This window comes from Leishmania major, chromosome 36, assembly GCF_000002725.2.
Source record: "Leishmania major strain Friedlin complete genome, chromosome 36".
NCBI lineage: Eukaryota > Euglenozoa > Kinetoplastea > Trypanosomatida > Trypanosomatidae > Leishmania > Leishmania major.
Window position 1 is genome coordinate 1,162,501 of NC_007287.2, and position 25,885 is coordinate 1,188,385.

The 25,885-nt window shown below is 59.7% G+C and overlaps 8 protein-coding genes across 8 annotated transcripts in view; all 8 read right to left on the reverse strand.

The window, feature by feature from the left end:
* The window catches only part of LMJF_36_2840 (conserved hypothetical protein), a gene marked incomplete at both ends in the record, with an annotated part of 3,438 nt that extends 245 nt beyond the window's left edge, over nt 1–3,193 (reverse strand). The window contains one exon of the mRNA XM_001686810.1: nt 1–3,193. This exon is cut by the window's left edge and continues 245 nt beyond it. Within this exon, the coding sequence (XP_001686862.1) occupies nt 1–3,193 (3,193 nt within the window).
* An 896-nt stretch (nt 3,194–4,089) lies between these two features.
* LMJF_36_2845 (conserved hypothetical protein) lies at nt 4,090–4,368 on the reverse strand (the record flags this gene model as incomplete). Its single annotated transcript, XM_001686811.1, has 1 exon — nt 4,090–4,368. The coding sequence occupies one exon, from the start codon at nt 4,366–4,368 to the stop codon at nt 4,090–4,092; it is 279 nt and encodes a 92-aa protein (XP_001686863.1).
* Nucleotides 4,369–7,715: 3,347 nt separating this feature from the next.
* Nucleotides 7,716–8,498, reverse strand: LMJF_36_2850 (conserved hypothetical protein; the record flags this gene model as incomplete). Its single annotated transcript, XM_001686812.1, has 1 exon — nt 7,716–8,498. The coding sequence occupies one exon, from the start codon at nt 8,496–8,498 to the stop codon at nt 7,716–7,718; it is 783 nt and encodes a 260-aa protein (XP_001686864.1).
* A 1,454-nt stretch (nt 8,499–9,952) lies between these two features.
* S24E-1 (40S ribosomal protein S24e) lies at nt 9,953–10,366 on the reverse strand (the record flags this gene model as incomplete). Its single annotated transcript, XM_001686813.1, has 1 exon — nt 9,953–10,366. One exon carries the CDS (start codon nt 10,364–10,366, stop codon nt 9,953–9,955), a length of 414 nt encoding a protein of 137 aa, XP_001686865.1.
* An 848-nt stretch (nt 10,367–11,214) lies between these two features.
* Nucleotides 11,215–11,628, reverse strand: S24E-2 (40S ribosomal protein S24e; the record flags this gene model as incomplete). The annotated part of the gene is made up of 1 exon (XM_001686814.1): nt 11,215–11,628. The coding sequence occupies one exon, from the start codon at nt 11,626–11,628 to the stop codon at nt 11,215–11,217; it is 414 nt and encodes a 137-aa protein (XP_001686866.1).
* A 971-nt stretch (nt 11,629–12,599) lies between these two features.
* Nucleotides 12,600–17,753, reverse strand: LMJF_36_2880 (conserved hypothetical protein; the record flags this gene model as incomplete). Its single annotated transcript, XM_001686815.1, has 1 exon — nt 12,600–17,753. One exon carries the CDS (start codon nt 17,751–17,753, stop codon nt 12,600–12,602), a length of 5,154 nt encoding a protein of 1,717 aa, XP_001686867.1.
* A 1,449-nt stretch (nt 17,754–19,202) lies between these two features.
* Nucleotides 19,203–21,209, reverse strand: ABCG6 (putative ATP-binding cassette protein subfamily G,member 6; the record flags this gene model as incomplete). Its single annotated transcript, XM_001686816.1, has 1 exon — nt 19,203–21,209. The coding sequence occupies one exon, from the start codon at nt 21,207–21,209 to the stop codon at nt 19,203–19,205; it is 2,007 nt and encodes a 668-aa protein (XP_001686868.1).
* A 1,217-nt stretch (nt 21,210–22,426) lies between these two features.
* Nucleotides 22,427–25,285, reverse strand: LMJF_36_2900 (conserved hypothetical protein; the record flags this gene model as incomplete). The annotated part of the gene is made up of 1 exon (XM_001686817.1): nt 22,427–25,285. One exon carries the CDS (start codon nt 25,283–25,285, stop codon nt 22,427–22,429), a length of 2,859 nt encoding a protein of 952 aa, XP_001686869.1.
* Nucleotides 25,286–25,885: the final 600 nt, after the last annotated feature.

Below are 25,885 nucleotides of genomic sequence, written 5' to 3' on the forward strand. Positions count from 1 at the left end.
TCTCTTTGTTGTAGCTCTTCACGGTAGCCACACTGCGGCCGAGGTTCGACAGCTGGTGCGTGCGCAGAACGTCGTAGTTCAGCAGAAGGACCGTGTCCGAGGACCGCGTAGACTTCTCCAGAAGCTCGTCCAGCTCCTCGTCCACGTCGATGTCCTCCAGCACCTGAACCGAGATCGTCTCTTGGGCCCCGCTCTGATGCCCATTGCGCGACTCGAGGAACTTCCGGCACCCTTCCGCCATGAAAGAGGCGTCGATTTTTTTGTTGATGATCGACAGTGACACCTCGACATCACGCCACGCAAAGGCCTGGCTGCCGCGCCGCCGCTGATCATCCATCGTCTTTAGATACGCCTCGTAGAAGATCTCCTCTGGGCTGTAGTAGTAGCCCAGTTGCGAGAAGGCGAAGGACATCCCTTGGAAGTGGGGGCTGGGGCTCACAAGGAAGACGTTCAGAACAGGCAGTAGTTCGAGGCGGAAAGGACGGCTGCACGGCGGCGCAAACACCGGACCTGCCTCACCCTCGGCTGCGGCAACACGCGAGACGAGCAGCACGCCGCGGGTGCGGTGCTTCCGTGTGACGTCGCTGTCCAGCACGGACTCGAACACCTCTGGCAGCAGCGCCGACCACTCGCGCAGGAAGCTGTTGGGGTTCGCGTCCGCCACGCGCACGCTTCCGAGCTCCGCGTCGTAGCCGACGACCATACCAAGGGTACCGAACGGGTGCGATGCCCCGTTTACGAGCAGGCGGCTGGCGTCGAAGTGCAGCAGCAGGACATGGTTTCCGTCGAGTGAGGTCTGGATGAGTTCCTCGAGCTGCGGCAGCTGCAGTGTGAGGAACCCATCCGCGTTGCTTTCCCCATGATACGCCTTCACTTGGACCTCGTCCTGCAACCCCACCACACGCAAGTACTGTTTCAGGCACACGTGCATGATCTCCAGTGTCAGGTTGCGAATGACCAGGGCGGAGATTTCGAACGGAAGGCGCTGCACCACGTCGTCAAATGTGGTCGGAACGCCGAGTCGGGTGCATGTCATGGCCACCATCGTCGGCATGACAGGCAGCGAGGGAAAAGTGAACGCCTTCGGCACGGCAAATGCGGTCTTGCCTTCCCAAGAGCTGCTCAGCTCGTGCTGGCGCTCCACCAGCTCAAGTCGACTCTCCACTGTGGGGGCCATCGTGGCTGGGGCGCCAACGCGCCGCGACACCGGGTTCGTGCTACGCTTTGAGAAGATCAGGTACCCGTTGCCGGTCATGGCCTTGTGAAGACGGTCCAGCGGGCACGACCAGGTGTGCGAAAACGTCTTCGGGTGGGCATCGATCAGCACGGCCGTTTGCATTTCCTGATCGTAGCCGGCCAGCACACACCACTGCGGCTCTTCCGCAATGTACAGCACATTGTGCGCCACGCATGCGTTGTACATTATCACCATCACATGCTCCGGGCACTCCGGGTCCGCGTTGGCGTCCTTCACGTTGATGAGGATGGACTCGAGATCGAACACCGAAATCGTCGGCACCGCGTCCTCGCGGAAGATCTTCGTGAGCACCGGGTAGAGGTGCACGTCCACGTCGCGGTTTGACCGCTGCACGTAGCCGGCGGCGTACTCGTACACCTGCTCTAGAGGTAGTACGCCATCCACGAACACCTCGGCTGGCAGCTTCATGGTGCGAATAATGTCAGAGACCGGCAGGCCGTTGCCGTACCCGTGCGTGCCAGGGCGAACGCCGGCCAGCAGATGCATCGCCCACGCCACACCGACGATGTGGGGGCTGATGTGGTGAGAGATGGCCACGGCGTTCGTGCCCAGCTGCGTCGTGCCAAGCACCTTGCCGCTGCGCAGCTCCGGCGTCCAGAACGTCTTAATTTCGTCCGTGGTGAACTCCGGGTTGAGCTCCTTCTTGAACACGCGAATGAAGCCGCGCGCGCGATGGCCTTCCTTGGCCGTCATCATTGCCTTGAAGAGGGACGCCACGGGTACTTCCTTCAGCTTCACGTGCAGCGAGTCGTTCACGACGCCCTCAGCGATGGTCACCATAAGCTGCACGGCATTGCGAACGTCGACTACTGCCGCATACGCGCCCTCGTTTCGCGGGGAGTACTGCCGCTCCAAATGGTGCGGGTTCGGCCCTAGCACGGAGGTTGCAAGCGGGGAGTTCAGCTCGTCTTCGTCTTCGAAGGCGTCCACAAGCATCGCTTGCTCCAGCACGTACGGGTCGTAGTTGACAATGCGGATCGCCTGCGTCTCTTCCTCGCAGTCCTGCGTGATAAGGCGCTGGAATTCCGGCAGCTGCATGCGAGTCTGCCGGTCACCCACCTCGTTCGGGCCGAGCTCCACCTGCCCCATTGTCGGCGACACGTCAAGGTGCACCGCTTCCAGGCTGTAATCGCCCTTGAACCGGTTATCGACGTCGAGGAACTCGCGGATGATGCCCGTCATGATCGGCAGATGCGGCGATCCGGAGTGCAGCATGTGCAGCGGGGACTGTGTGGCGAAGAAGATGTCTTCGAGAGTGACGCGACGCCGGCGGTCCTTGCAGTTCGCGTCACCGCCGAGGAGGTAGGAGAGAGCCACAGCGGCAGCGCCGAAGTGGCTGCATTGCATGAGGTCAGTCAGTGCATCCGGGTTTTCGGCTTCGTAGCTGCGAAAGAGGCTCATGCGCGCTTTTCGGATCTCGAGGACTTGCTGACGGGTGTGCTTGGACTGCTGCTGACCCACCGAGGCCGAGCCGGCACTCCTGTTCGTCACGTCGTTTGTCGCGTTGCCAGGCAGGGCGGTGCCACCGCCCTGAGCGAAGTTCAAAGTCGTCGCCGTGCTGGTGCCAGGCGCGCCGCTGTAAGCCGTGAATCCAAAGCCGGTGCGGCTCTCCGGTAGTGGTGCTGTGACGGCCGTCGAGGCGCCGCTGCGGTTTAGTCTATGGAAACTGCCCGCGCTGACACCCATACCCGCCTCTGGCGTGACTGCCGTTGTGGTGGGGCTGAAGGAAACAAGTGATGATGGCCGCCGAGCTCCTCCTCGGTCGGAGGTGGCTTCGTCATCCGTGGTCCTGTGAATGTCGTTCAGGGCGGTTCCACTGCCGTAGATGCGGTCCTGGTCCATGAGGCGTCGATTGACCGAGCAGAGCTGCTCGAGCTCCCCGAGCGCGGTCTCCCACTTCTGCAGGTGCTCCTGCACCGATGGTGCACTACCCATGCTTGCCGTGTCGTTTCTGAAATGTCAAGGGGGAGGGAGGGAGGGGGTGGCCACTGCGCAGGGAGCAGGAAAGAGAGGGTGTCGCCGTCTCTGTGCAAGTACGCATGCGCACGCAGTGGTCGGGGTGGTGACTTCCACGAGGCCACAAATGGAAATCGAAAAACAAAAACGAGAGACGAAGGTAAAACGCCGTAAAAACTGCGCTTGTCGTTCTCTGTGTGCGTGTGTGTGCGTGGTGATTGTGCACCCTTCTGCGGTCTCACGATAATGACGTTCTACTGAGTGAGAGTGCGCATGCAGGCACAGAGAAATGTGCAGCGGAGGCTGGGCGGGTAGGCAGACCCACACAACTACAACACCGTTGGAGAGATCAAACACCAACGCAGTAACGCCGACAGGAAATGCAGAAGCAGGGACGCAGAAGTGGAAGGGCAATACAGAAGAGGGAATGCAAGGAGACTTCGTCAGGAGCGACAGAGGGCGAGATATGCGAAGCGAGTCAGAGGGTGAGCAAGCTGGAAGCAGCGCTTTGCAGTGGTGTGGCAGCTGTCGATGAATGTGACCATACCAAATGGCAGGTGCTTTTTCCTTTTGTGCCGGAGGCGACACTGCGACACACCGCTGAAGGGGTTTTCTCTTTCCCACCTCCTCTGCTTGGACTTTACTGCACCACGAGCAGTAAGCGCACGGGAGCAGATAAAAAAAAATGTGAGTGCACCGAAACACACAAATACGCGGACCCCCCAAAGAGAGAGGGAGAGACTCTGGGCGCGCAATGGAGGTGGAGAAGCGGAGATAGAGAGAGACGGGCATCGCAGAGCGGGAGCTGGCCAAAAAGGAGAAGAGCGGAAAGGGTGAGCTTCACCACAGTGCCGCTCCTTGTGCCCTTCGCGCCCTCAGCAGCACTTGCTATCGTCACACTCTACGAGAGCACTCAGCCCTTGAGCGATGATGTCGGTGTGCTGGCTTGCCGACAACGCCGTGCTGGTGCCGCGACTCTTGCCGAATTGCTTGCAGAGCGCCTCCTCCTCTCTCTCGAGAGCTTCCGTGTCCTCCTGCATATAGTTGAGGTCCTGCTGCAGCTTGGCGAGTGTAGCCTTGGCCGCCTCTACTTCTTGCGCATTGCGGGCACGCAGCGCATCAAGTTGAGCTTGCAGCTCGGCTACAGTGCTCATGAGCTCGGTCGGCGTCACGGTGTACCTTCAGCCTTCGTTTTTTTTTTGGGTAATTTTCAATGAAGGCCTCGGAGGAAGGGGGTGACAGGCAATCTGAAGAAATGCGAGATGGGTGGCGTTGTGTGTGTGTGTGTGGGGTGGGTGGGTGGGTGGGGAGTAGCTGCCTTGCAGAGCGAGGCGCGCCAGGGCGAAAGGCACGACAAAAAAGGGGCCAGTGAAAGAGAGGGAGAGGATGTGACCCGAGGGGGTGTCGAAAAAGCAGTGGCGCACCTTCGAGGGGCGTCGACGCCTCCATCCCATCTGAGCACGCACAGAGAAGGGCACCTTCGCAGGCGCAGACCACGCCGCACCCGAGCGAGCACAAGAGGAGGCGTGTCCTTCCAATGCACACTGAAACCTGTGAGCAACCGCCGAAACCGTCTGGTCCTGGGAATACGGCCGCCGTCGCAGCACTTGATGTCCGCCACGGCCCGTTCTCGCCTCCCTCAAATACGCCTTTCTTCTCCCCGCTCCTCGAAGTCCCTACGCGTCAGATGAGTCGAGGCTATTGATGAAGTTCGTTTGCACGTACGTGTCCCCTGCCATACAGAATATACGCACCCGCGCGTACACGAAAAAAAACGCGAGCGCGCATGCGTGCGTATGCGTGTGTGCCAGAGCGTATCTAAAGGTGTCCTAATCGTATCGTTGCTCATCATCTAGAAAGATGAGGAGGAGGAGGGGAAAGGGAGGCAAGCGGCGAAGAGGCTGTGGCGTAGCTGCCCCTTGAACAACCACACCACACCGCAACTCGAGCACAAGAGCGTTCTGGCAGCACTGCACCGGCCTCGTCGTGATACACACGCACAGCGAGAGAGAGAGAGAGATACATCTGCACACACAAACAACCACCAAACGACAACATCTCAGATCACTGCACTTAGCGACGAAGGTATGAAGAACGGAAAGAGAGAGGGGGGAGTGTGACCAGGAGGGAGGGAGAGGCAGACAGAAGAAGTTTCTCCCGCTTCTATCTGCCCCTCACCGCCCATCCCTCGTGCCCCCCGCCCTCCCCTCCCGAAACCGACCTCTCCGCTTGGAAATGTGATCTTCCCTACACGCGCAGACATCACACAGGGTACCACGCTTTGCATGGCTGCAGAACCTCACACACGCAAACACACGTATCCACCCACCCAGCCAACCATACATTCGAAGCGCCACGGGCGCCCGTCCTCCTTTTTATGGGGCGAGGAAGAGAGACAGGAAGTAGACACAAGGAGAGGAAGCAAAAGAAAGAGGACACGTAGACGACGGGTGCATGCGGAGAAGGGTTGCATGACAGCGTGTATGCTTGAGAGGGACTTGAGCGGCGATGTAGTTCTCCGCCGTTTCGCCATCAACAGGGGTGATGGGGGGGGGGGAGGGAGCCGGGGCCTTGTCTGGAGCATTCTTGTAGCATGGACACCAGATTCAAAGTGCTGCGATGCTGTGCGGGCGTGCAGTGCAGTCAACAAGACTGCAAGCGAGAGAGTAGGAGCGGCAGCGACTCAGCAGGCACACGTGCTCGTTTCACCGCACGCGCAACCGACTACAGTGTCGGCCTCTGTCTCTTCTATTGCACGCTTGTTTAAACTTTTTCGGTTCGTTTGGAAGTGCGTTTCGCACCGAGTGGTGGGCTAGCGCAGTATGTAGTACAGATACCGAAACACTTGGAAGAGGGATCGAACCACACGAGGAACACCGAGAGCGAGAGCGAGCGATCTATCGTTGAAAGTGCCTGCGTTCCAGTACGTGTGTGTGCGCGCGCGCGGAATGAGGCGAAAAACAAAAGGAGAAGCACGCGTCACCAGAGTACTAACCAGAGCGTACATGTTCATTGAGGCAAGACCAGCGATACACAAACAAACCAACATCCACAAAGAAAACACCGCAAGACCAGCAGCACGGAAGTAGGCAGAGAACCACGGGGAACAAAAAACAATCCAAAGGAGACAGCAGACAAACTCACATGCACACATCGGAAGAAAGCATGGCACAAAGCAAACAACAATCGTAAAGATACCCGCCCACCCCCTCTCTCCGTTCCCACACCCACGCACACAAGCGCGCATACAGACAAGAAAGACACATGCCAAGCGACGGAGCCTCATACGTGCAAGACACACACTCATACACACAAAGGGAAGAGGATAAAGGAGGCGCATGCGCGCATGCAGAGACCTTATCAAGAACCGTTCATATGCACATCGCCCCCCAAAATGGCGGTAGCCTCACATGGTGCATCAACGCAAACCATGGAAGCATACATAAGGGCAGAACGAGTGACGGAAAACAAGAAGAGAGCCGAGAGATACGTCAGCCCGAACGAGAATGGCAATGAAATCAGAACCCCCCCCTCCACACACACACACACACACGAAAAGAAACGCAAAGGCACAGAAGACGTAAAGGCAGGGAAGAGGAGGAGGAGGAGGAGGGGGGTTTGAGGCGTAGGGAAGGGCAATACCTGTACATCAAATCACACGATCTTTCGCAGCTAAGTGAAAAAGAAAAAAAGCGATTACATTCGTAGGGGGAGAGTGATGATGATGATGGGGAGGGAGGAGGGGGACGTGTGTGTGTGTGTGTGTGTGTGTGTGTCCGTCGGTGGGCCGGAGGAGTGGTGCGGAAGCAAAGCGAAGGCGACTATATCGCTCTCACCTTCACGGTATGTGAAAGAAGAAAAATGGGCCTCGAAAACGAGCGATTGGACCAAGGCAAGGCATACGCGGACACACATACAAACGTGAAAAAGAGCGAGAAAAAAACATCGCACACGGTTTACGCGCATCCAAGCGAAAGTGTACATAAGCATATATATACATGGGCATGCCATTAGATAAAAACAAGACAGCAAAAGGGGTGTGCGGTATCTCGAGTAACGATGGGGTTGGGGGAGGGGGACTGCTGTGCACACGTCCACTGTCCAGGCAACCCGAGGCGGCACTCAAGACGTGGGGAAGGAAGAGGGGGAGGGGGAACTATAAATGAAAGGTAACGCACCCACACAGCAAGTCATGTCTCTTGGGAACTACGATGAGGTACACTCAAAGATGGCCACCGAGGTACCAATACATACACACATTTGACACCGACTACCGATGTGATACATAAGCCCGGTGCCTTCTTCCTCTCGATCTGGCACACGCACGCATACAGATACGTCACCCTGCACGCGTGGAGAGGGGAAGCGTAGAGACTGATGCGGCGGGGGAGGGTTAGTAGGGATGGCAACGGCAAGAATAGCGTCCAGACGAAAATAACACACAAAGGAAAAGCGGGCAAGCAAAATAGCATCCGCTAGGTTGAGCGGAGCCCACCTGTGACTAGTAGAGGCAGTCAAACGCATGGGCTGGCTCGACAAAGGCACCCATGCACCCACTCTGGATGCTGCGATTGGCCATGTCACACCCGGAGATGCCCACACAGGGGTATACCGTGTTGCCCTTCAGCCCGCTCTGCGCATCCAGCATCATGCCCACGTACTTGCCGTTCATGAACATTTGCACCGCACCGGCGTCGGTGTCCACTACGAAGGAGGCAACGCCACCACTGATGGGCACGAAAAGACGCCAGAAGCTGCGCTTTTCCACGCCGTTCACGAACACCTTTGAGGTTTGTAGATCCATGTAGGCCTCCCAACGCGTGCTGGGCAGCGCGGGAACGGCGCCAATGGCCTGCAGAAAGCTCGGCTGCGCCGGGTTTTGGTCCAGCAGCGACTCGCTTGTCTCCGAGTCCACCGTAACAGCCTTTCCGAACTCTACGTTCTGCAGATCTGCATCGTTGGCGTAAACGCAGCTGGTGCAGAAGCCGACACGGCTGTTGTCGGTGTTGATGCGGTAGGAGAAGAAATATTTGCCTGTGTTTGGCCGCATCGCGAGATCGCCAATGACAGGGCGGTACGGCAGCTCACCACCGCCTTTATGCCAAACGCTGTTGCCCTTGATGGTGTAGATGGGGCAGGCCTGGACCCAATCAAAGGTCACGCTCTTGACGCTCGTCGGCGTGGCGGGTACGTAGGGGCTTGGCGCAGGGCCCTCCGTGGGCTTGCGCGCCTCGCTCGGCCGGTGGCTGGAGAGAGGCTTCTTGACTGCAGGCATCCTAAACATTTTCTTGGAAGGAAGGATCGCGCAAAGTGGAGGATTAACGAGACCGGGACAGAGAGGACAGGCGTTGAGTTACACAGCGAGCGAGCGAGCTATCGAGGAGGGGGCGATCAAAATCGCCTGTTCACTGTGATGGTGATGGTCAATGAAGGGGGCAGTCTCTTAAGCCTGCCCTTTCCCTTGGAAATTCGTATGCACAACCTCAGCGCCTCAGCTCAAGACCTTCTTGTATGCCCGTATCTCGGCTCGGCCTGCCACCGCCCCACTGCGGCGAGAAAGGCGTCTATCAGAAGAGAGAGCGAAAGGGTGGGGGCGTGTGGAGCAAGGAGGGGGGAGGAAGAGGGATGAAAAGTTGGCGTGTATGCCCCTCAGACAGACAGGAACACAACAAAGGAAACAAACTATGTCTCGTTGTTTTTTCTGCTTGTGTTCGTTTTTGGTTTGTGCCACTCCTCCGTGTTGTGTGTGTGTGTGTGTGATGGAGCAGGCGATGTTTGCTTTGCCTTGCGCGCACACTAGGGGAGAAGACAACGTAGCTATTGGCCGGAGGTAGATGAGGTACGTGGGAGGGGGAGCCGTTCTATGGAGGAGCAGGTGTGCGAACAGTGAAGCACCAACAACAGCAAAGGAGAAAGCAGGAAGTAGCTGCAAGGTGGCGGAGGGAGGGGGGAGGGGAAGGGTGCAGAGACGACGAGGTTTGTGATTGCAGCTGCGTAGTGATGCTGCCCAAGCGTATGCTCGCTGGTACGTGGAGGTACATATGTGTGTGCTCGGGACAGTAGCACGAAAAAAAGACGAAGAGGTGGCAGGCATTGCACATGAAGGGCGAGAGCATATCGACCTGCAGCACGTGCAGTGACTCACGGCATACATGCGTGCATGGACGGGTGAGTTACTGCACTGTTTCGTCTGCGACGGCACCCCGAAAAAGCGCGTTGCACACCACTGTGCTCCTCACCCTCCAACTGAACTCTTTTTCTCGGCTCACTTTCGTCGGGGGGCGGCAGCTGCTGGCGTGTTGGTGCTGCCAGGTGCTACGTCTCCCAGGCGACGTGTGGGGCATCTGTGTGTCTGTCTGCTGTTTTGGGGGCCAAATAACATGGAGAGACCAAAGTGAAAACCAGAAAGAACAGGAGAGGAGGAGAAATCAAACAGAAAGGAGCCTCAGTGCCTGCCACGACTACTGTGGCTGCTGCTGGCGTAGCAGACACCCGCACCTCCTAACGGACCCCCTTCTCTCGCTACCAATTCCACTCGACCCCCCACCCACTGCCTTTTGGAAAACTCGCCATCACCTAGCGATATACAGACAAGGCAGGGCCACCAGGGCACCCAGAGAAACTGGAGTGGCTGGTAGGCTGCGCGTGTGTGCGCGTGGGAGAAGTAGGCACAAGAGAGAAGGGTCAGGGAGAGGGTAGAGGCGAGATGCAGAGTGTGTGCAGCTGCGACACGGAGCCTTACTTCTTCTTGGCCACCTGCTTGCCCTTCGCCTTGCCGCGCAGCTTCTTGTTGCGGTTGCGGCGCTCCTTCACCGACTTGCGGGCCGGCAGGCGAGCCTTGCCGAAGCCCATGCGAGTCTTGCGGTAGTTGGGCTCAAAGCGCTTCAGGGACGCGAGGTCGTCGTAGATCAGACCAAAGCCGGTGGTCTTGCCGCCGCCGAACTTCGTCTTGAAGCCGAAGAGGGACACCTGGCTCGCATCCGGAACCTTGTACAGCGTGGCCAGCTTCTTGCGGATCAGCTGCGTCGGCACGGTACCGCACCAATGCGGATGGTTTACCTCCACGATGAACTGCTTGCGGTTGAGCAGCTTGTTCACCTTGAACTGGGAGGTACGGATGCACACCTCAGCCTTCTTCTTCTGAAAGACCATGATTCCTACTGTAATCCTCTTCTATGCATGCAGATGCGAGGCGAAGGCGTGTTTTGTTGATGTGATTCGCGACAGATGTGATGAGGGGTTGAGGGCAGGGAGGGTGAGTGGGACAGAAATAGTAGTAGCGATATTAGTGGAGAGCGGCGCATCACGGAGGCGAGAAGAGCTGACGTGCTCGAGGGGTATTCGCGTGGCAGGCATTGCACATGAAGGGCGAGAGCATATCGACCTGCAGCACGTGCAGTGACTCACGGCATACATGCGTGCATGGACGGGTGAGTTACTGCACTGTTTCGTCTGCGACGGCACCCCGAAAAAGCGCGTTGCACACCACTGTGCTCCTCACCCTCCAACTGAACTCTTTTTCTCGGCTCACTTTCGTCGGGGGGCGGCAGCTGCTGGCGTGTTGGTGCTGCCAGGTGCTACGTCTCCCAGGCGACGTGTGGGGCATCTGTGTGTCTGTCTGCTGTTTTGGGGGCCAAATAACATGGAGAGACCAAAGTGAAAACCAGAAAGAACAGGAGAGGAGGAGAAATCAAACAGAAAGGAGCCTCAGTGCCTGCCACGACTACTGTGGCTGCTGCTGGCGTAGCAGACACCCGCACCTCCTAACGGACCCCCTTCTCTCGCTACCAATTCCACTCGACCCCCCACCCACTGCCTTTTGGAAAACTCGCCATCACCTAGCGATATACAGACAAGGCAGGGCCACCAGGGCACCCAGAGAAACTGGAGTGGCTGGTAGGCTGCGCGTGTGTGCGCGTGGGAGAAGTAGGCACAATAGAGAAGGGTCAGGGAGAGGGTAGAGGCGAGATGCAGAGTGTGTGCAGCTGCGACACGGAGCCTTACTTCTTCTTGGCCACCTGCTTGCCCTTCGCCTTGCCGCGCAGCTTCTTGTTGCGGTTGCGGCGCTCCTTCACCGACTTGCGGGCCGGCAGGCGAGCCTTGCCGAAGCCCATGCGAGTCTTGCGGTAGTTGGGCTCAAAGCGCTTCAGGGACGCGAGGTCGTCGTAGATCAGACCAAAGCCGGTGGTCTTGCCGCCGCCGAACTTCGTCTTGAAGCCGAAGAGGGACACCTGGCTCGCATCCGGAACCTTGTACAGCGTGGCCAGCTTCTTGCGGATCAGCTGCGTCGGCACGGTACCGCACCAATGCGGATGGTTTACCTCCACGATGAACTGCTTGCGGTTGAGCAGCTTGTTCACCTTGAACTGGGAGGTACGGATGCACACCTCAGCCTTCTTCTTCTGAAAGACCATGATTCCTACTGTAATCCTCTTCTATGCATGCAGATGCGAGGCGAAGGCGTGTTTTGTTGATGTGATTCGCGACAGATGTGATGAGGGGTTGAGGGCAGGGAGGGTGAGTAGGATAGAAATAGTTCGAGAAGGCGAAGCACTGTAATGACTCATAAGGATGGAGGGAGGCGGGTGTGTGGGGTACGATAAGCGGGCCTCAATCGTGGATTGAGGTCGTCGACAGCGTTGCCAACGTCTTTCGCCTACCCGGCCGAGGTGAAATCCGCCCGTAGTCAACAGAGCGCTCATCATGGAAGAGGACGACGAGGGACGAGCAGCCACACGACGGTATGGGAAAGAAACGCTTCCATCTCCCGTCGCGTGTACGCTTCACACCCAGGCGATGACTCTCGTGAAAATGGCTCCGGGCGCAGGTGCGAGGGGTGGGGATGGCATCGTTGCTGGCACCGAAGTCGCACGATCAACACACAATACAGGGCAATCCCTCTTCCCCTCCATGGCCTCGCTGCCGTGCCCAGTCAGGACATCTGCACGCCGATACGTACTTCTCAAGGTGTACGTCACCTCCTTTTCATTTGTGCTCTTCCACTTCTGGAGCTGGTTGCACCTTCGCCATGAAGACGCGACTAAACAGTAGCTTCCTTGGACAGCTACGCGCTGCGACAAACAAGCCTGGCGACCTGCGCACCCCCCAACACACACACACACACACACACACACGGAGAAGAGAAGACGCTGGAGCAAGCCTACATGCGATGGGCTGTACATGCTGAACGCTTTACATCAAAACAGAAAGCGAGAAAGGGAACATAGAAGAGGGAGTGCGTATGTGTGTGTCTATTGGTCTTGTGCAGGAGGAGGGTGGCTGCCTTCGCCTCAGCCTTTCGCCCTCCTCCTGCACAGACAGACAGGACACACACATACACACACATACACACACACACAAGCAGACGTGCGGTCGATCACGCGCGTTAAACGACAGCGACTGCTTCAGCAAGCGCACTGCAGAGAAGCTCCTCCAGTAATTCCTCCGTTGCCATGGCAGAGCTGGCGTTTCCGCGACTCAGCGCTGCCGCTGCTGCGGTGGACACGGCTTCTGCGTTGGTCGCCTTCGCGGCATGCAGGACTCGCATATTGGCGTACGTCACGTGATGGGGGGCGCACAAGGCTGTGAAGGAGCTCTGAACGGCGGGCGTGGCGACCAGGGAGCGGATGAGCTCGTCCATCACCTCTTTCACAAAGCATACCTCTGCCGTCGTGGCAGGGCTTGTGGTGTTCTGGGAGGCGACTGGTAACAGTGTGGGGGACACTGGATCAGCGTGGCTATTGTAGAGGGGCGGCGCGAAGGCGGTACTCAGCTTCTCTGATCCGTAGAGGGCCTCATAGTCGTCCCGCGGCATCACTCGCGCTTGCAGAAGAAGGCTGAGCGACGCTGCACTGCTGCTGCCGTCACGCGAGGAGTTGAGGCTAGGGAGCGGCGTTGCCCTAGTACGGCGACCACGGCGACCTCCACTGTCACTGTGCTGCTTTTCTTCCCCGTCGCTCGCCGCGGCGCAAGGCACAACAACACACGTCATAAGTCTCTCCAGCACTTGGCTAGTGCTGCCTGCGTAGAAGAGTATCTTAAACGTCTGCTCCTTGCCGGGCTGCACAACGCCTTCGGAGGGGCGCACAACGGCCTGTGCGTCACCCCGCTGCGGGCGATAGACGTGCCAGGTGTAGCGCATGGCAGTCGGACAGCCGGCAGCGAGCTGCAATGTGCAGGTGCGCCTACACAGTGTGAAGTACGGGACGGCGCCGAGCTTGCAGATGTCGTCGGACAAGAACGCAGCGTGCGCGCGCGCGGGGAGGGTGGGCGGGACGGCGGGAACTTGCATCAGTGCATGATCGATCCACTGCATCACCGACGTCGCCGCCACCTGGCGTGGGTGGTAGCCACTGCCGACCAAATCGACGTAGTAGCCCTCTCCCTGCACTGTCTGCAGCAGGACGCTCACGCGGTACTCTCTCGCCTCCAGCGGCCTGAAGTAGAAGCCGATGTAGACCGTGCCGCGTGGCGAAACCGTGCCCCGCGGGTCGACGCACTGAAACACAGGGAAGCCGTAGTGCTCTCGTGTGTGTTCCTGCAGTGCCACCAAGTCGACCGAGTATTCGACAGGCTCATCAAACGGGTTTGTTGCCGTGATAAACTGCAGCGGCGGCTCCATGTCGCCGAGGGCGACCGGCATCAACTCGTACACCTTCTGGTGGTGGAAGTTCAACGCGCGTACCTCAGCAGGCAACGTGCGTCCTTCCAGCACCACAGCGACGCGCCGCCCACCGCGGCCAACGCGCAGTACCATCGGCAGTCGATGGACACCCACCTCGCTGTGCACGTAACGCACCTCAAGCTGAACTGTCTGCCCAACATCAATGCTTCCCTGCTGCGGTGCCACCGTCACGAGTCCGCGATCAATGATGTAGTACAAACTTGCCAGCTCTGTGTTTTCCAGGCACCAGTGCTCTCTGTTCGCCTCATGCTGCGTTGGTAGCATCACGTCGAACGGCGCCGGGCAGTCGCCGGTGTTCTTGAGGCTCACCTTGAGGCACACGGTGCTGTCACCTTCGTGCGCTACGCCAAGATCCATCGAAATTGGGTCCAATCCGCTAACGTAGTGCTGGAAGGAGGCGTGTACGCTATTGCTGCTGTCCTCAGGCTCCGCAGCAGCAGTGGCGAGCTGCGCGTTGATGGCGTTGAGACTGAGCTGCTGCCACGCCAGCGGCCGCGCCACGCCGGGGAGGTCGACGTCCACCACCTGCACTGCTGGGTGTGCGGCCCGCAGGCGCCAGCGGCAATGGGGGTGCCGTTCAGCCTCCTCTGCGGTTGATGCGTTCGGCACATTGGCCACGTTGGTGGACAAGCCGCTAACGATGGCATAGACGAGGAACTCCGTCAAGCCCGGCGCAGGCTGCGCCGCCACGAGCACTGCTGTGTGCGTGCGCGCTGGTAGGACACCGCGGCTGTTGTGAAGGCGTGGCACCACCGCGGCGGCGGCTTCCGACTTGCCGGCGTGCACCAGCATGGCACGTACATCGTACTGCACATCGCAGTAGCCGCTGTTGTACAGCGTGAGGGCGGCCTGCTGCTCTCGTGTGTCAGCGGTATCTCCGATGTCCATGATCCGCGGCTCCACCTCCACGCCTCCGTACGCGCCTTCGCCGAGCACGCGCAGCTGCTGACAGTACTGAAGCTGCGTCGCGCCCGGCGCTGCCGCTTCCTCGGCTCCCTCTTGCACGTAGAGCTGCAGAAAGCCGTCGAACACGCGAGGCTGCTGTGGGCTGAAGAAGAGCGTGACGGGGAGCCGCGCACCGCCGGGCACCATACCCTGCTCAGGCTCCATGCGAAGCACCCCGAGAAGTTCCGCTGACGTGTCGAAGCGGAACGCCACTGGCAGCGCCGTCGGGTTGCGCACCCACGCGCGCTGCTGCGATTCGCCCGAGACGCAACTCGGCGGTAGCGTAATCATGCTCAGCGGCACCGTCACGTCTTCGTCAACCTGGCGCCACTGGAGCTGCGGGAGGCATACTTCGCCGAAGAGGTTGAGGTGAGTGGTGTCCGCGGCAGCTGATAGTGCAGCACTAGCGGCGGGGGAGGCGGTGGAGTGCATCGCATTTGCGTCCCACAGAATCCTAGCTGACGCTGCGTACTGCGCCGTGTCTCTGGGGCTGAATTTCACCACAAGCAGCTGGCGGCCCAGAGCCGGAACGACGCCTGCGGTTGGGTACACCGAGAACACAGCCTCGCTCACCTCGCCGGCTTCTTGCGGCGCTGCTCTTGCTTCCACTGCAGCTGCTGAGGCTTTTCTCTCCGGTGCCACAGGTTTCATATTCGGTGGCACGACGACTGCACTGACCTGCTTGAGTATGATATCAGCTACCTCGTAACGCACCGGCGTAGCAGCCTTGTTCCGGAGCGCTATCACTTGGTAGGAAGAGCCACCGACGCGGCACGCCGGCAGGCACACCTGACGCGCGTAGCTGATGTGGCTGGATGCGCTCTGCTGCTGGTACTGCGATTTCTGCTTCGCTGAGGTGAATACCGAAATGATGGCACTCGTGCAGGTCACTGTGAAGCACTGCGGCGGCACCACGCACGCGTCTGGCGCCAAGTAGAAGGCAGACATGGACTCATAGTTCACATAGCACTCGAGCGTGCAGGCGGCCGGCAGCTCATCGCTCACGGTGCTGCTGCACTGGAGCTGGAAGACAGCAGAGCCGTTAGGAGGGACAACCTGTTGCGTGGGCACTACCGTGTACGGGCACGCTTGCGATGCGGGCAGACTCCAGGTAGCCACAGCGGTCGCGTCGGATGTGTTCATGACCGTCACCAGGTTCCCACGCAAGTCGCTGCCGCTTTTTCCACCACCGCCAAACGTGTAGAGAGGCTTTGCATCGACTCCGAAGGGTGTGTCGATGGAAACGCTGCCGTTGGCGGTCTCCAAGTTGCTCAGCGGCACGCGCACTTTGCGTTTTGCGCCACGCATGACCACGCCGGGGCTGCGGACGTCTTCCTCGATACGCCGCCAAATTTCGAGCGTCGAAGCAGGCACGGAGCAGCGCCGGCCTCCGCGCTGGCCGTTCTCCTGCTTGCTGCCCATCAACTCGTCCTCTGCGGCTGCTGCCGCCGCGGCGACGGTCGCAAGCTGCTCCGGGGTGAGCAGCCCCAAGCCTCGCTCCGTCCGCAGCCGCGCCGCCTCGACGTCCGCGAGAGTCAACGTCGGCGGCCGCATAGCGCTAGTGTAGGCACCACCTAGCACATCGACCCCCACAACATCCTTTGCACCCTCGATGAGCAGGTACAGGCGACGGTAGTAGAGGATGGGGTGCGTGGGCCGGAAAGTGATGGCCACCTGCAGACTCGACTGCGCCGCAACAACACCGCTGTGAGGTACTACGGAAAAGGCCGCCCCCGGCAGCGTGTTCATCCACGTGAAGGAGGCGTCCGTTGCCGACGCGTTTCGCAGCGTCAAGTGACGCGTGAGCTGCTTCTCGGGGGGCATGTGCTCCAGGTCCACAGCCTCGTAGTCGAGACTACTGATCGATGCCGTCACGCGCGGGCCAAGCGTCGTTCCACTAAGCTCCACCTGCAACGAGTTGCCATGCGCGCAGTCGAACTGAAAGGTGTTGAAGTCGATCACCCCGGGACTCCCGGGGGTGTAGTGGATGCGCACCGGCTGCACCGCACCGCGCGATACGAGAAAGGTGCCTTCACCATTCGGATCGTCTTGCTCCACCGCCACCTTTCCCTCGACAGCAAAGTGGAAGGCGCACATTAGGCTTTCGTCCACGCGCCGAATGCGCACCGACACGGGCACCGGCGAGGGGTTGTACACGTGGATCAGCTTGCTGCTGCCGCTGCCGCTGTTCTGCTGCGCCTCCATCTGCACCACCAGCGTCCTCTCCTCTGCGGTCGGCTCCTGAAAACAAATATACGGGTACTTGCCGATGCCGGATATCTTGAGGGCGGCGATTACATCGTTAGTCCCGGTCAGACGGCACACAGCCTGTGCCACCATTGTGCACCCCTCCGTCGGCGTGAACAGAAGTGTGATGTGCATTATCTCCCCCTCATCCAGCACGGCGTGACTGGGCAGAATGCAGAACGGCGTCGAGACTTCCCAGCTGAACTCTACCGGGGCGGTTCCGCTGTTCTGCAGCTGCACCTGCGCGTGCGCGGTGGCGCCGACGGCGCAGTAGCCGAAGTCGTGGCTGGGCGGCAGCGTCAGCTTCGCGTACGGCGTAAGGCAGTCCAATCGTACCTGGAAGGAGCCGCGGCCTTCCACAGTGACGGTGACAGCGTCATGCAGTTCCACCAGCTCTGTAGGGCGAAAGGAAATGACGATTTCGTGTGACACGCCGCTGCTCAGCGTGATTGGCTCCGGAAAAGGCGTAATGAAGGTCTTGCGGTTCACTGGCAGTGAAAGCTGAATCGTCTGCGAGGCACGGTCAATGTTCTTGACGAGAATCTTGCGCTTGTACTCCTTGCCCGGCTCCCACTCTTTCCATGTGAGGCGGTCTACGCAGTCTACCCCGAGCGCTCGCTGACGCTGCTCGCGCCGCTCCTTTCTTGCAGACACCTCCGTCATCTTGCCGCCCTCTTTAGGGGATTACCAGAGTGCGCGCGCCTGTGCGGATGAGCTTATCGTCGTCCTTCAGAGCGCCTCTCTCTCACCTTTGCGCTGCTGTGAAGGGGCACGACAAGATCCTCCACCCTGGCGCGTGTTCCTGCAGTGATGTAAGCTGGTGTGTGTGCGCGCGTGCGTGAACTCACCAGGAACGACAAAAAGGAAAAGCAAAATGTGCGCTTCTCTGTGCGCTTGCGATTCGAGCACGGACAGACACGGCGATGGTTGATGCGGCACAGAGAGCACGCGCGCGTGGGCGAAGAGAAACAAGGATGAGGGAAGGGAGAAGAGGGATACATGCTGCTAAATGCCCTGAGCGACAAGCAGGAGGTCGCTGCGATGCACGAGGAGAGGGAGACACCAGTGCTGACACACTTTGTCTTCTGTATGCACTCTTTTCAGCGTTCGTCTATCGTCACCCACCCACCCCCCTCTTCCACTGCATTCCAATGGGCGAGCAGCATTGGCAGAGAACATCTGCCTTCCCCATTCTTCGATCAAGGCAGCTTACGCGGCACCGCGCGTTCGTTTCGGTGATTTCGTTGCAGCAGTGCCTCAACACCCTCATGATACGGTGCCACCAAGCAGCCTGCAGAGCCTGTCCTCGGGCACAAGTGCAGGCTCTTGGTGTTGGCGGACAGGTCTGGGTGGGCACTGGCCCAAAGAGACGTGCGATCATGATGAGATCGCGCTTGTACAAGCCCGCTACGAGTCCTGTCGATCATTCGACAAATATGTGCATCCACCTGCTGCTCTGTTTCTTTCCTTTTGCTGCGTTGCGGTGATGCGGGGTTTAATCTTGGTCCTAGACTGCGCGCTGTATGCAGTGGAATCGCCAGGGGCTGGACGACGTCAAACGGTGTTGATTGGTCCGGTTTCCTGACGCAGCCGTGGGGCAACCGAGGTAGGTGTGCCGTGGTTGTGTATGCGTATAACTGTTGACCTGGGCCGTGGTCGAATGGACACGTTGAAAAAGCAAGAAATAATGGTACCCCAACACGAGACGGTGCTGCACCACGTACTACACGCAGGGGTGAGGGGGGGGGGCGGTGGGCCGGAGGGGCGCCGTGGGTAGAAACACAGGGATCAAAACCGCAATGCGTGAGATGATGCGTTGCGCAGCAGTAGCTGGAGAGAAAGGAAAGCAGCAACGGCAACAACGAAAAGACGCTGCAAAGTCAAACATAATGAGCACACAGACCTAGAAGAAAACGGCACAACGCAGCGACAAGACATGACATTGCCCCAAACATGCAACCGTAGGGATGAAGACGCGGACCGAGCAACCGGAGCTGTAGAGCATTCGATGCCGTACAACACGTTCAGGCTGATTGCTCCCACTGAAGCGACCTCGAAACCGGTGTTTCGGCTGCTCTCTTCGTTGGTCACCCCCTCTACCTCCGTCTGGCTTCACTTCCCCTCAGTGGACCGCCATCCGCGCAGCGCGAGGTAGCCGAGTACAAGATAGACCGCCATACTGAGCGCGACAACCAGCATGTGCGATCTAATGTCCTTGGCGTACATGCCCTGCGAGGCTGCGTACGTCGTCCCAGATGTGATGCACGGCGCGATGTCGGACGGCACGGGGTCGCAGACGAAGGTCAGCCCGTCAAACTCGTTCGCCACCATGACTGAAAAGGCAAAGCGGGCAAAGGAAATGTGCTTGATCCAGCGCCACATGAATGGGATGCTGTTCAGACTCACGAGCATGCCGCCTGTCGGCAGCAGATACAGCACCAACAGCAGCGAGGTGATAATGTTGCCGGTGGCATAGTCCTTGGACAGGTTCGACATGAGAAGACAGAGAGCGTAGCTGTTCAGCGTGACTAAGGCGCCGACGCTGTCGAAGATGAGAAACTTCGCGACGGTGCCCTGCAAGCCAACCAGGAGGTAAACAATCAAGTTGAAGAGAAAGTTTATCGCCACCACGATGGGCGCATCTTGAATAAACTTGCCTACATAGTACGCCGATGTGCTGTACATGCCGTTGCGGTGCTCGCGCGCGTAGATGGCGCGATCAGTCAGAAACATCTCAAGGCTGCCGAGGGAGGAGAAGGTACTGATCATCATGATGAAAAAAAGGACGCCCATGCGACTGCGGATGCTGTCCTGCGAGTTCCCGACTTGGTAGTAGATGGTGCCCGTGAGAAAGGCGAATACGATAGCAGACGTGACGGAGACGTACGTCGCGACAGGGTCACGGCGACGATTGCGCAGACACCGCATGGCGATGCACCGCACTTGTGTGGTCCAGCTGCGGGGGTAGGCGCGCACTGGGGATCCGGTCTCGGCCAGCGCCGCTGTTGCCGCTCTGGAGGAGCGTTGCAGTTCGTCGATTTGCCGCATAACGTCGGCTAGGCGTAGAGAAGCGAAGGCGGCGGCGATGTCACGGCCTTGCGTTGGCGCTGGCGACGGTAGGCGGAGCTGATTCCCGTCCGTAGCTGCCTCCACTGCCGCCGATTGCTGCGCCTCTTCTGACAGCCAGGCCTCCTCGACTGGCGAAACGGAAACGGCGTCGATGAGGTAGTCGGCTGGGTTGCTCGAACAGCCGGAGGAGAGGCCGATCTCGGCAAGAAACTGGACCGCGTCAGCGGCAGGGCCGAAGTACGCCTCCTCCCCGAACCCGTTCAGCAGCAGAACACGGTCAAAGGCCTCGTATATGCGCGAGCGTGGCTGATGGATGGAGAAGACGACAGCCACCCCTGAACGGGAGAGCGAGCGCAGAAGCGTGAGGAGATGCAGCGCTGTGAAGGTGTCGAGGCCAGTTGTCGGCTCATCCAGGAAGAGAAGGGAGGGCAACGTCACCATCTCTGCGGCGACAGCGCATCGCTTGCGCTCTCCACCGCTGATGCCGCGCACCAGGGCGCTACCGATGCAGCTGTGGCGCACGTGGTAAATACCAAGCTGCCGAAGAACCTGAGACACCCGACTCTCCAGCACCTCTTCCGAAATAGTCGGCGAGGTGCGGAGGGTGGCAGAAAAGCGGACCACCTCCTCGACGGTCACATAGCTATGCATAATATCCTCCTGCTGCACGTAGCCGCTGCAGAGCTGGAACGCGGCTGGCTCAACAGGCTCTCCGTTCAGCATAATTCTACCTGTGATGTCGCCCTTGCTTTTCACCTTGCGCTGCGCTAAGATATCGAGCAACGTTGTCTTGCCCGCCCCAGAAGGTCCTAGAACGGCGAGCATCTCGCCACTTTGAACGTAGCCGGAGACGTGTCGCACGAGGATGCGGGTGTCACCTTCGTCAGCTCCGCTGACGGTATAGCTGACGTCTTCCCAGGTGAGCACGGCCGTGCGGTGCGAGGAGGCTGGCGGCGGCGCGGACGACTCTGGTGACTCTGGCGGGGAGTGCGGCAGATGGTGAAGCAGCCCAGCGTCTGCGCGATCGGTAGGTGGCGCTGGAGAAGACATCGGCACGGCGAGCGGAAAGGACAAGGAAAGCGGTGACGGCGATGGCCGGGACGAGGGTCGAGGAGAGGTAATGACGCTTGCGAAAAATACGGAAACCGTTACTGTGGAGAGGGTTGGCAGGTAAGCGGGCGGATGCGGTGCACCAGGGCCAAAGGTAAAGCAAGAACGCGCTAAAGCAAGTTACAGCAACAACAACGCATAAGGAAACAATAGGCGAGGTAGCTGCTACAGCGCACCTTTCACCCGCTATGGACGCTGTAGGCGTGTGCGCGCGCTGCGCTAGTGCCAAGAGTGGGGCGAGGGGAGAGGGGGTAGGGTGGGGAAGAGGGCGGCTTCAAAGACCGCCTCGTCTGTTGTTTGGTTTGTGGCCGTAGCGACACCAATATATTTCATCAATGAACGGTGAACTGCCGTTACTGCCTAAGGCGGCGTTTCAATCGATAGCGGTGGGCGAGTATGCGCGTGGGTGCTGTGGCACCGTCTTGGGAGTATGACGACACTAAATGTCCCGAGAAACGCGCCAGCAGGACAGGGCAAGACAGGACGTGGAACACAAAAGGGGAAAAAGTCGCACGAAGGGTGAGAGGAAGGAGCAGCAGCATCACTGATGGCGGAAACGGAAGCCTTTGCCCACATGAAGAGGTAAGCAGCTTCTCATTGAGACCCTTCGACTCAGAGACACTGCTCTGACCCCGTGATGGTGTTTCGTTTGCGAAGTCTCCATGTCTCCGGCGGCGGTGGTAAGGGCAAGTATGTCCAGAGCGACTCGCAAAACTGATGCGTACTTCGTCTTCTCCCCTCTCACTCCCTCCATCGGGTACCACAATGCTTGCTTGTTGTCTCTTGCAAGGAGCGAAGCAGGAGCAGAAAGGTGCGAGTGGACAGCACAAGAAGGGGAAAGCCAAAAACAAAGAGCGTGCATGAATAGATGCCACGCTGCTTGTGCGGAAAGGGGTGGATCGGGTCGGCGGCGGCGAGGGCAGGGGGGAGGGGAAGGACGAAGAAGACGGCCGCTTGCATGGCGAAGGAAAGAAGTCTGTTCGGAAGAGGAGAGCAGAGAGACGCAGCAGAAGCCGGCAAGCACACACCACACACATACACACAAAAAGAACGCGACAACAATAGAAGCGGCTGTAGCCGGTGTCCAGCGAGCTGCGTTCGCGGTGATGACGCGTGGTGGCCGGCATGTATGACACAGCCCTGCAACCGTCACATTCCTACAGGGAACGCCACCCGCCAGGTCGGCGAAGGAGTAGTCCTTCCTCCTGCATCTGGCTGATCACGACATCAAGCGGATCACCAAAGGCGCTGCTGCCACCGAGTAGCCCGAAGACGTGCTCTACTTCCGGCGGAGGAACGGCGCTCTCCACCTGGGCTGAGAGACACTGACGCTGACGAAGCGCTTCGACAAACATCAGTCGGCATCGCTTCTTCGAGGGCGTCTTCTGCGGATGCCAAAGGCCCAGTCCTTCGCGTGATGACATCGCACGCATCCGACCTTTCCACGCCCTTCCCAGAGCCGCAGCATCACCGCTGAATCGACTGAGAGACGGATAGCCTGCGGGTGCGGGTGCAGCTGTGCTGCCGCCGCAGGCGTCGAAAAACGAGGATGACCACGAAGTCGTGCGAAGCACCTCAGCTGGATCGCGGGATGCCATGGCCCCTGAACTACAGCTGCGGCGCTGCATCAGATCAGCAAAGGCAACAAGGTGGCCATGATAGAGCGCCCAGACCTCGTCGCGCATCTGCGCCGTCCAGCCGGCGTCGCGGAGGACCTCCGCATGCTCCAGCAGTGCCCGAGCCCGGGAGAGAGCGCACAAGATGCGCAGGTGTTCATCGATGGCCAGAGGCGCCGCGCGCAGGGAGTCACAGGCGGCCGAGGGAAGGCCGACGCGATGCTGTCCACGGCACGCTGAGGGAGGCGGGAGAGCGTGGCAGACCGACGGTTGTGTTTCCTCCAGCAGCCCTGCGCAATCTACCAGCTTGTCAATGAACGCGTCGTAGCACGCGGCGTGGCTCACCACGCTGTTCAGCAGCACAGGCTCAGCGGCGCGTCGGACAAGATAGCACACGTCTTCATGCGTCAGTCGCTCTGATAGGGAACTGGGGTCAGCTCTGTGAGAAGTGCTCTGCGAGATGGATGGGCCGCGCTGAGAGTGGTGTGGCGACGATGCTGAAAGCTGCGTTGCCCGCGACATGCTGCGTGACGTCGCCCTGCTGTGTGACGATCTCGCCCTCGACGCCGCGACGACGTCTTGGCTGATGATCGCAGTGTCATCGAGCGAGTTCGTTGGCGCTACGGCGGCGAGTAGCGAGAAGTAAGGCGCTAGTTGCACGGCTGCTGCACTCTCTTCACCGGCGGCAGCGATGATGGTTGATGGGAGCTCGTGCACATCGGGTCCTCCAGCAGCGGCGTCTCCTTCTCCGCTCGCTGCGCCGCAGCCGTGCCCCCGCTCCATCGCCTCCAGCAGCGGCGCCATAGCAGCGGCGCCACCTGCGGTAGACGGGAGTTGATCCAGCACCAGCGTGGAGGCGGTCATGCCGGAGCCTGCCATGAGGACGGCACTGCGTCGAATAGGAAGGGCAGCGGAGAACGAGGAGCCGCCGGCAGCACCGCCGCTGCCACCAGTTCGCACTACGGTGGAGTCAAGCACCTCTGCCTCCAACCCGATAAGCTGCGCCACCTCCCGCAGCAGCGCACTTTTGCCCGTCTTCGCTGGTCCTACGAGCAGCACGTGCAGTGGGTGCCGATGCGACCCAGCCGCCGCCGGATGGCTTCCATAATACACGATGTACAGCACTACCAATAGGAGGAGTCGCTTGACGTGCGCCTGCCCCTGCAGCTGCGGGGCAACGCGACGGGCCACGTCGTGGAGGTTGGCTGCCGCGGAGAAGGCAGTGCCGTCTCCCCACTTCAGGCCCAGGCGGTTAACACGCTCGTCCTGGCAAATGATGTGAAATGCTCCCTTCGTGGTTTCGGCACATGGCAGCGTGGCCGACGGAGCAGCCGCTGCCGGTCCAGCAGCGGCGTGCACCACGAGAAGTTGCTGTTGCTGCTCTGTTGCGGATGTGTAAAGGAGAGCATCGATTGTCACTCCCAGCCAAAGGTGACGGTGCACCTCCTCGCCGTACGCCACAGCTGCTGCGCGGCTGCGATCGCGGCGCTGCAGCACCAAGTAGAGAGCACGAGTCCACGTCGGCACCAGTGAAAGCGCATGGCCGCACTCGCCGCACTGAGTTCCTCCGTACAGGAGCGGCAGCACACACAATCGCGATCGCCTGCTGGGACTATCATGCGCATCTGCCGCTGCTCCGTCTTGACTCACGCAATGCGAGCACGGCTGCGTTTCCCAGCCGGTCTGCAGGAGGTTCTTCGTCGTGGGCTCCACCCGCACACCCACCACCACACACCGCTCCCAGAACAGGCGAGATGGATGGTTTGCGGAGTGCCCTGCGGTCACGACAGCGACCGCGCCACCGTCGTCGCTGTCGATCTCAGTGGTCGGCACGGCAAAGTGCGGCGACAGCTGCGTCAGACCGCTCTGGTGAGCCAGGCAGCGAAGGAGGTACACGAGGTACGGCTCCCCTGCCATGGCCCACACCTGTGTGCTCCACTCATCTTGCAGCGTTGACGGCGGCGCCTGCGCGCTACGCAAAAGGTCGAGCAGCTCGTCCAGGTGTACGGGGTGTTCTGGTAGTCGATCTGGGTTTAGGGTTGCGCTGGCGTAGTCGAGCCACCGGATGCTCGCTGCAACGCACTCCGATGCTGCACAGGCTGGGGTGCACATGCTGCTTGCTGCCTCGATCGTATCTTCTGTGTGTTTCGACCTGCGCCCGGACCCGAACGCGTGCGTGTGTCTATAGATGTGCGACAATGCAGTTGAACGCCAGGGCAGAAGAGGGTAGGGGGAGTAGTGAAAGGGGCACATGGGGGCGGCAAGGGGGGGGGCAGTGCGTATGCAGGCTTGTCTGAGCCCCACCCATGACGAGAGGGAGAGTCCCGAATGCGTAACAGGCACCCACCGCAGGAGAAGCCAGATTTTCGTTGTCTTCTTCGACGAAGTTAAGCCGAGCATCTCGTGCACAGGTACATGCGCAGCAGTCGGACGAAGAATGCGAGTCACCAGAGCCAATGTACAGACTCGAACCCGCCCACACTGCTCTCGACTCCGACGATGCGAGACACTTTAGAGAGCGAATGGACGACAAGCCTAGTCGACAGGGGGGGGGAGCATGGCAACACCGGGGAGGGAGGGAGGAACCTTCCCCCGGCTTCGCCCCGTCACCCTCAGTGTGTGCGTAGGGTCGGGGTGCCTTTTGCGTGCTCGTCCGTGTCGCGGCCAATTTTCCACTGAGCACCGTGCTTGCGGAGAGCCTGCTTCAGTGAGTGCTTGTATGCCTCTACATACAACTCTCCCGCCAATTCGCTGAGCGCTTGCCGGTACGCCTCGCTCTGAATGTGGATGGCATGCTGCGCGCTCTCGCGCGAGGCCATGGCGAGGTCCTGATCCTCCAATGGCGCGCTGTACATTCGCACTTCTGGTGACGATAGGGGCGAAGTCGCTCAGCAGAGCTGGCAAGGCGTTTTTCTCGCTCCTTTTGTGCCAAGGATAAACCTTGTCGAGTAGAGGGGGCGGTAAAGCACATGGCAGGGCAGGCGTAGAGCGATGGGGGAT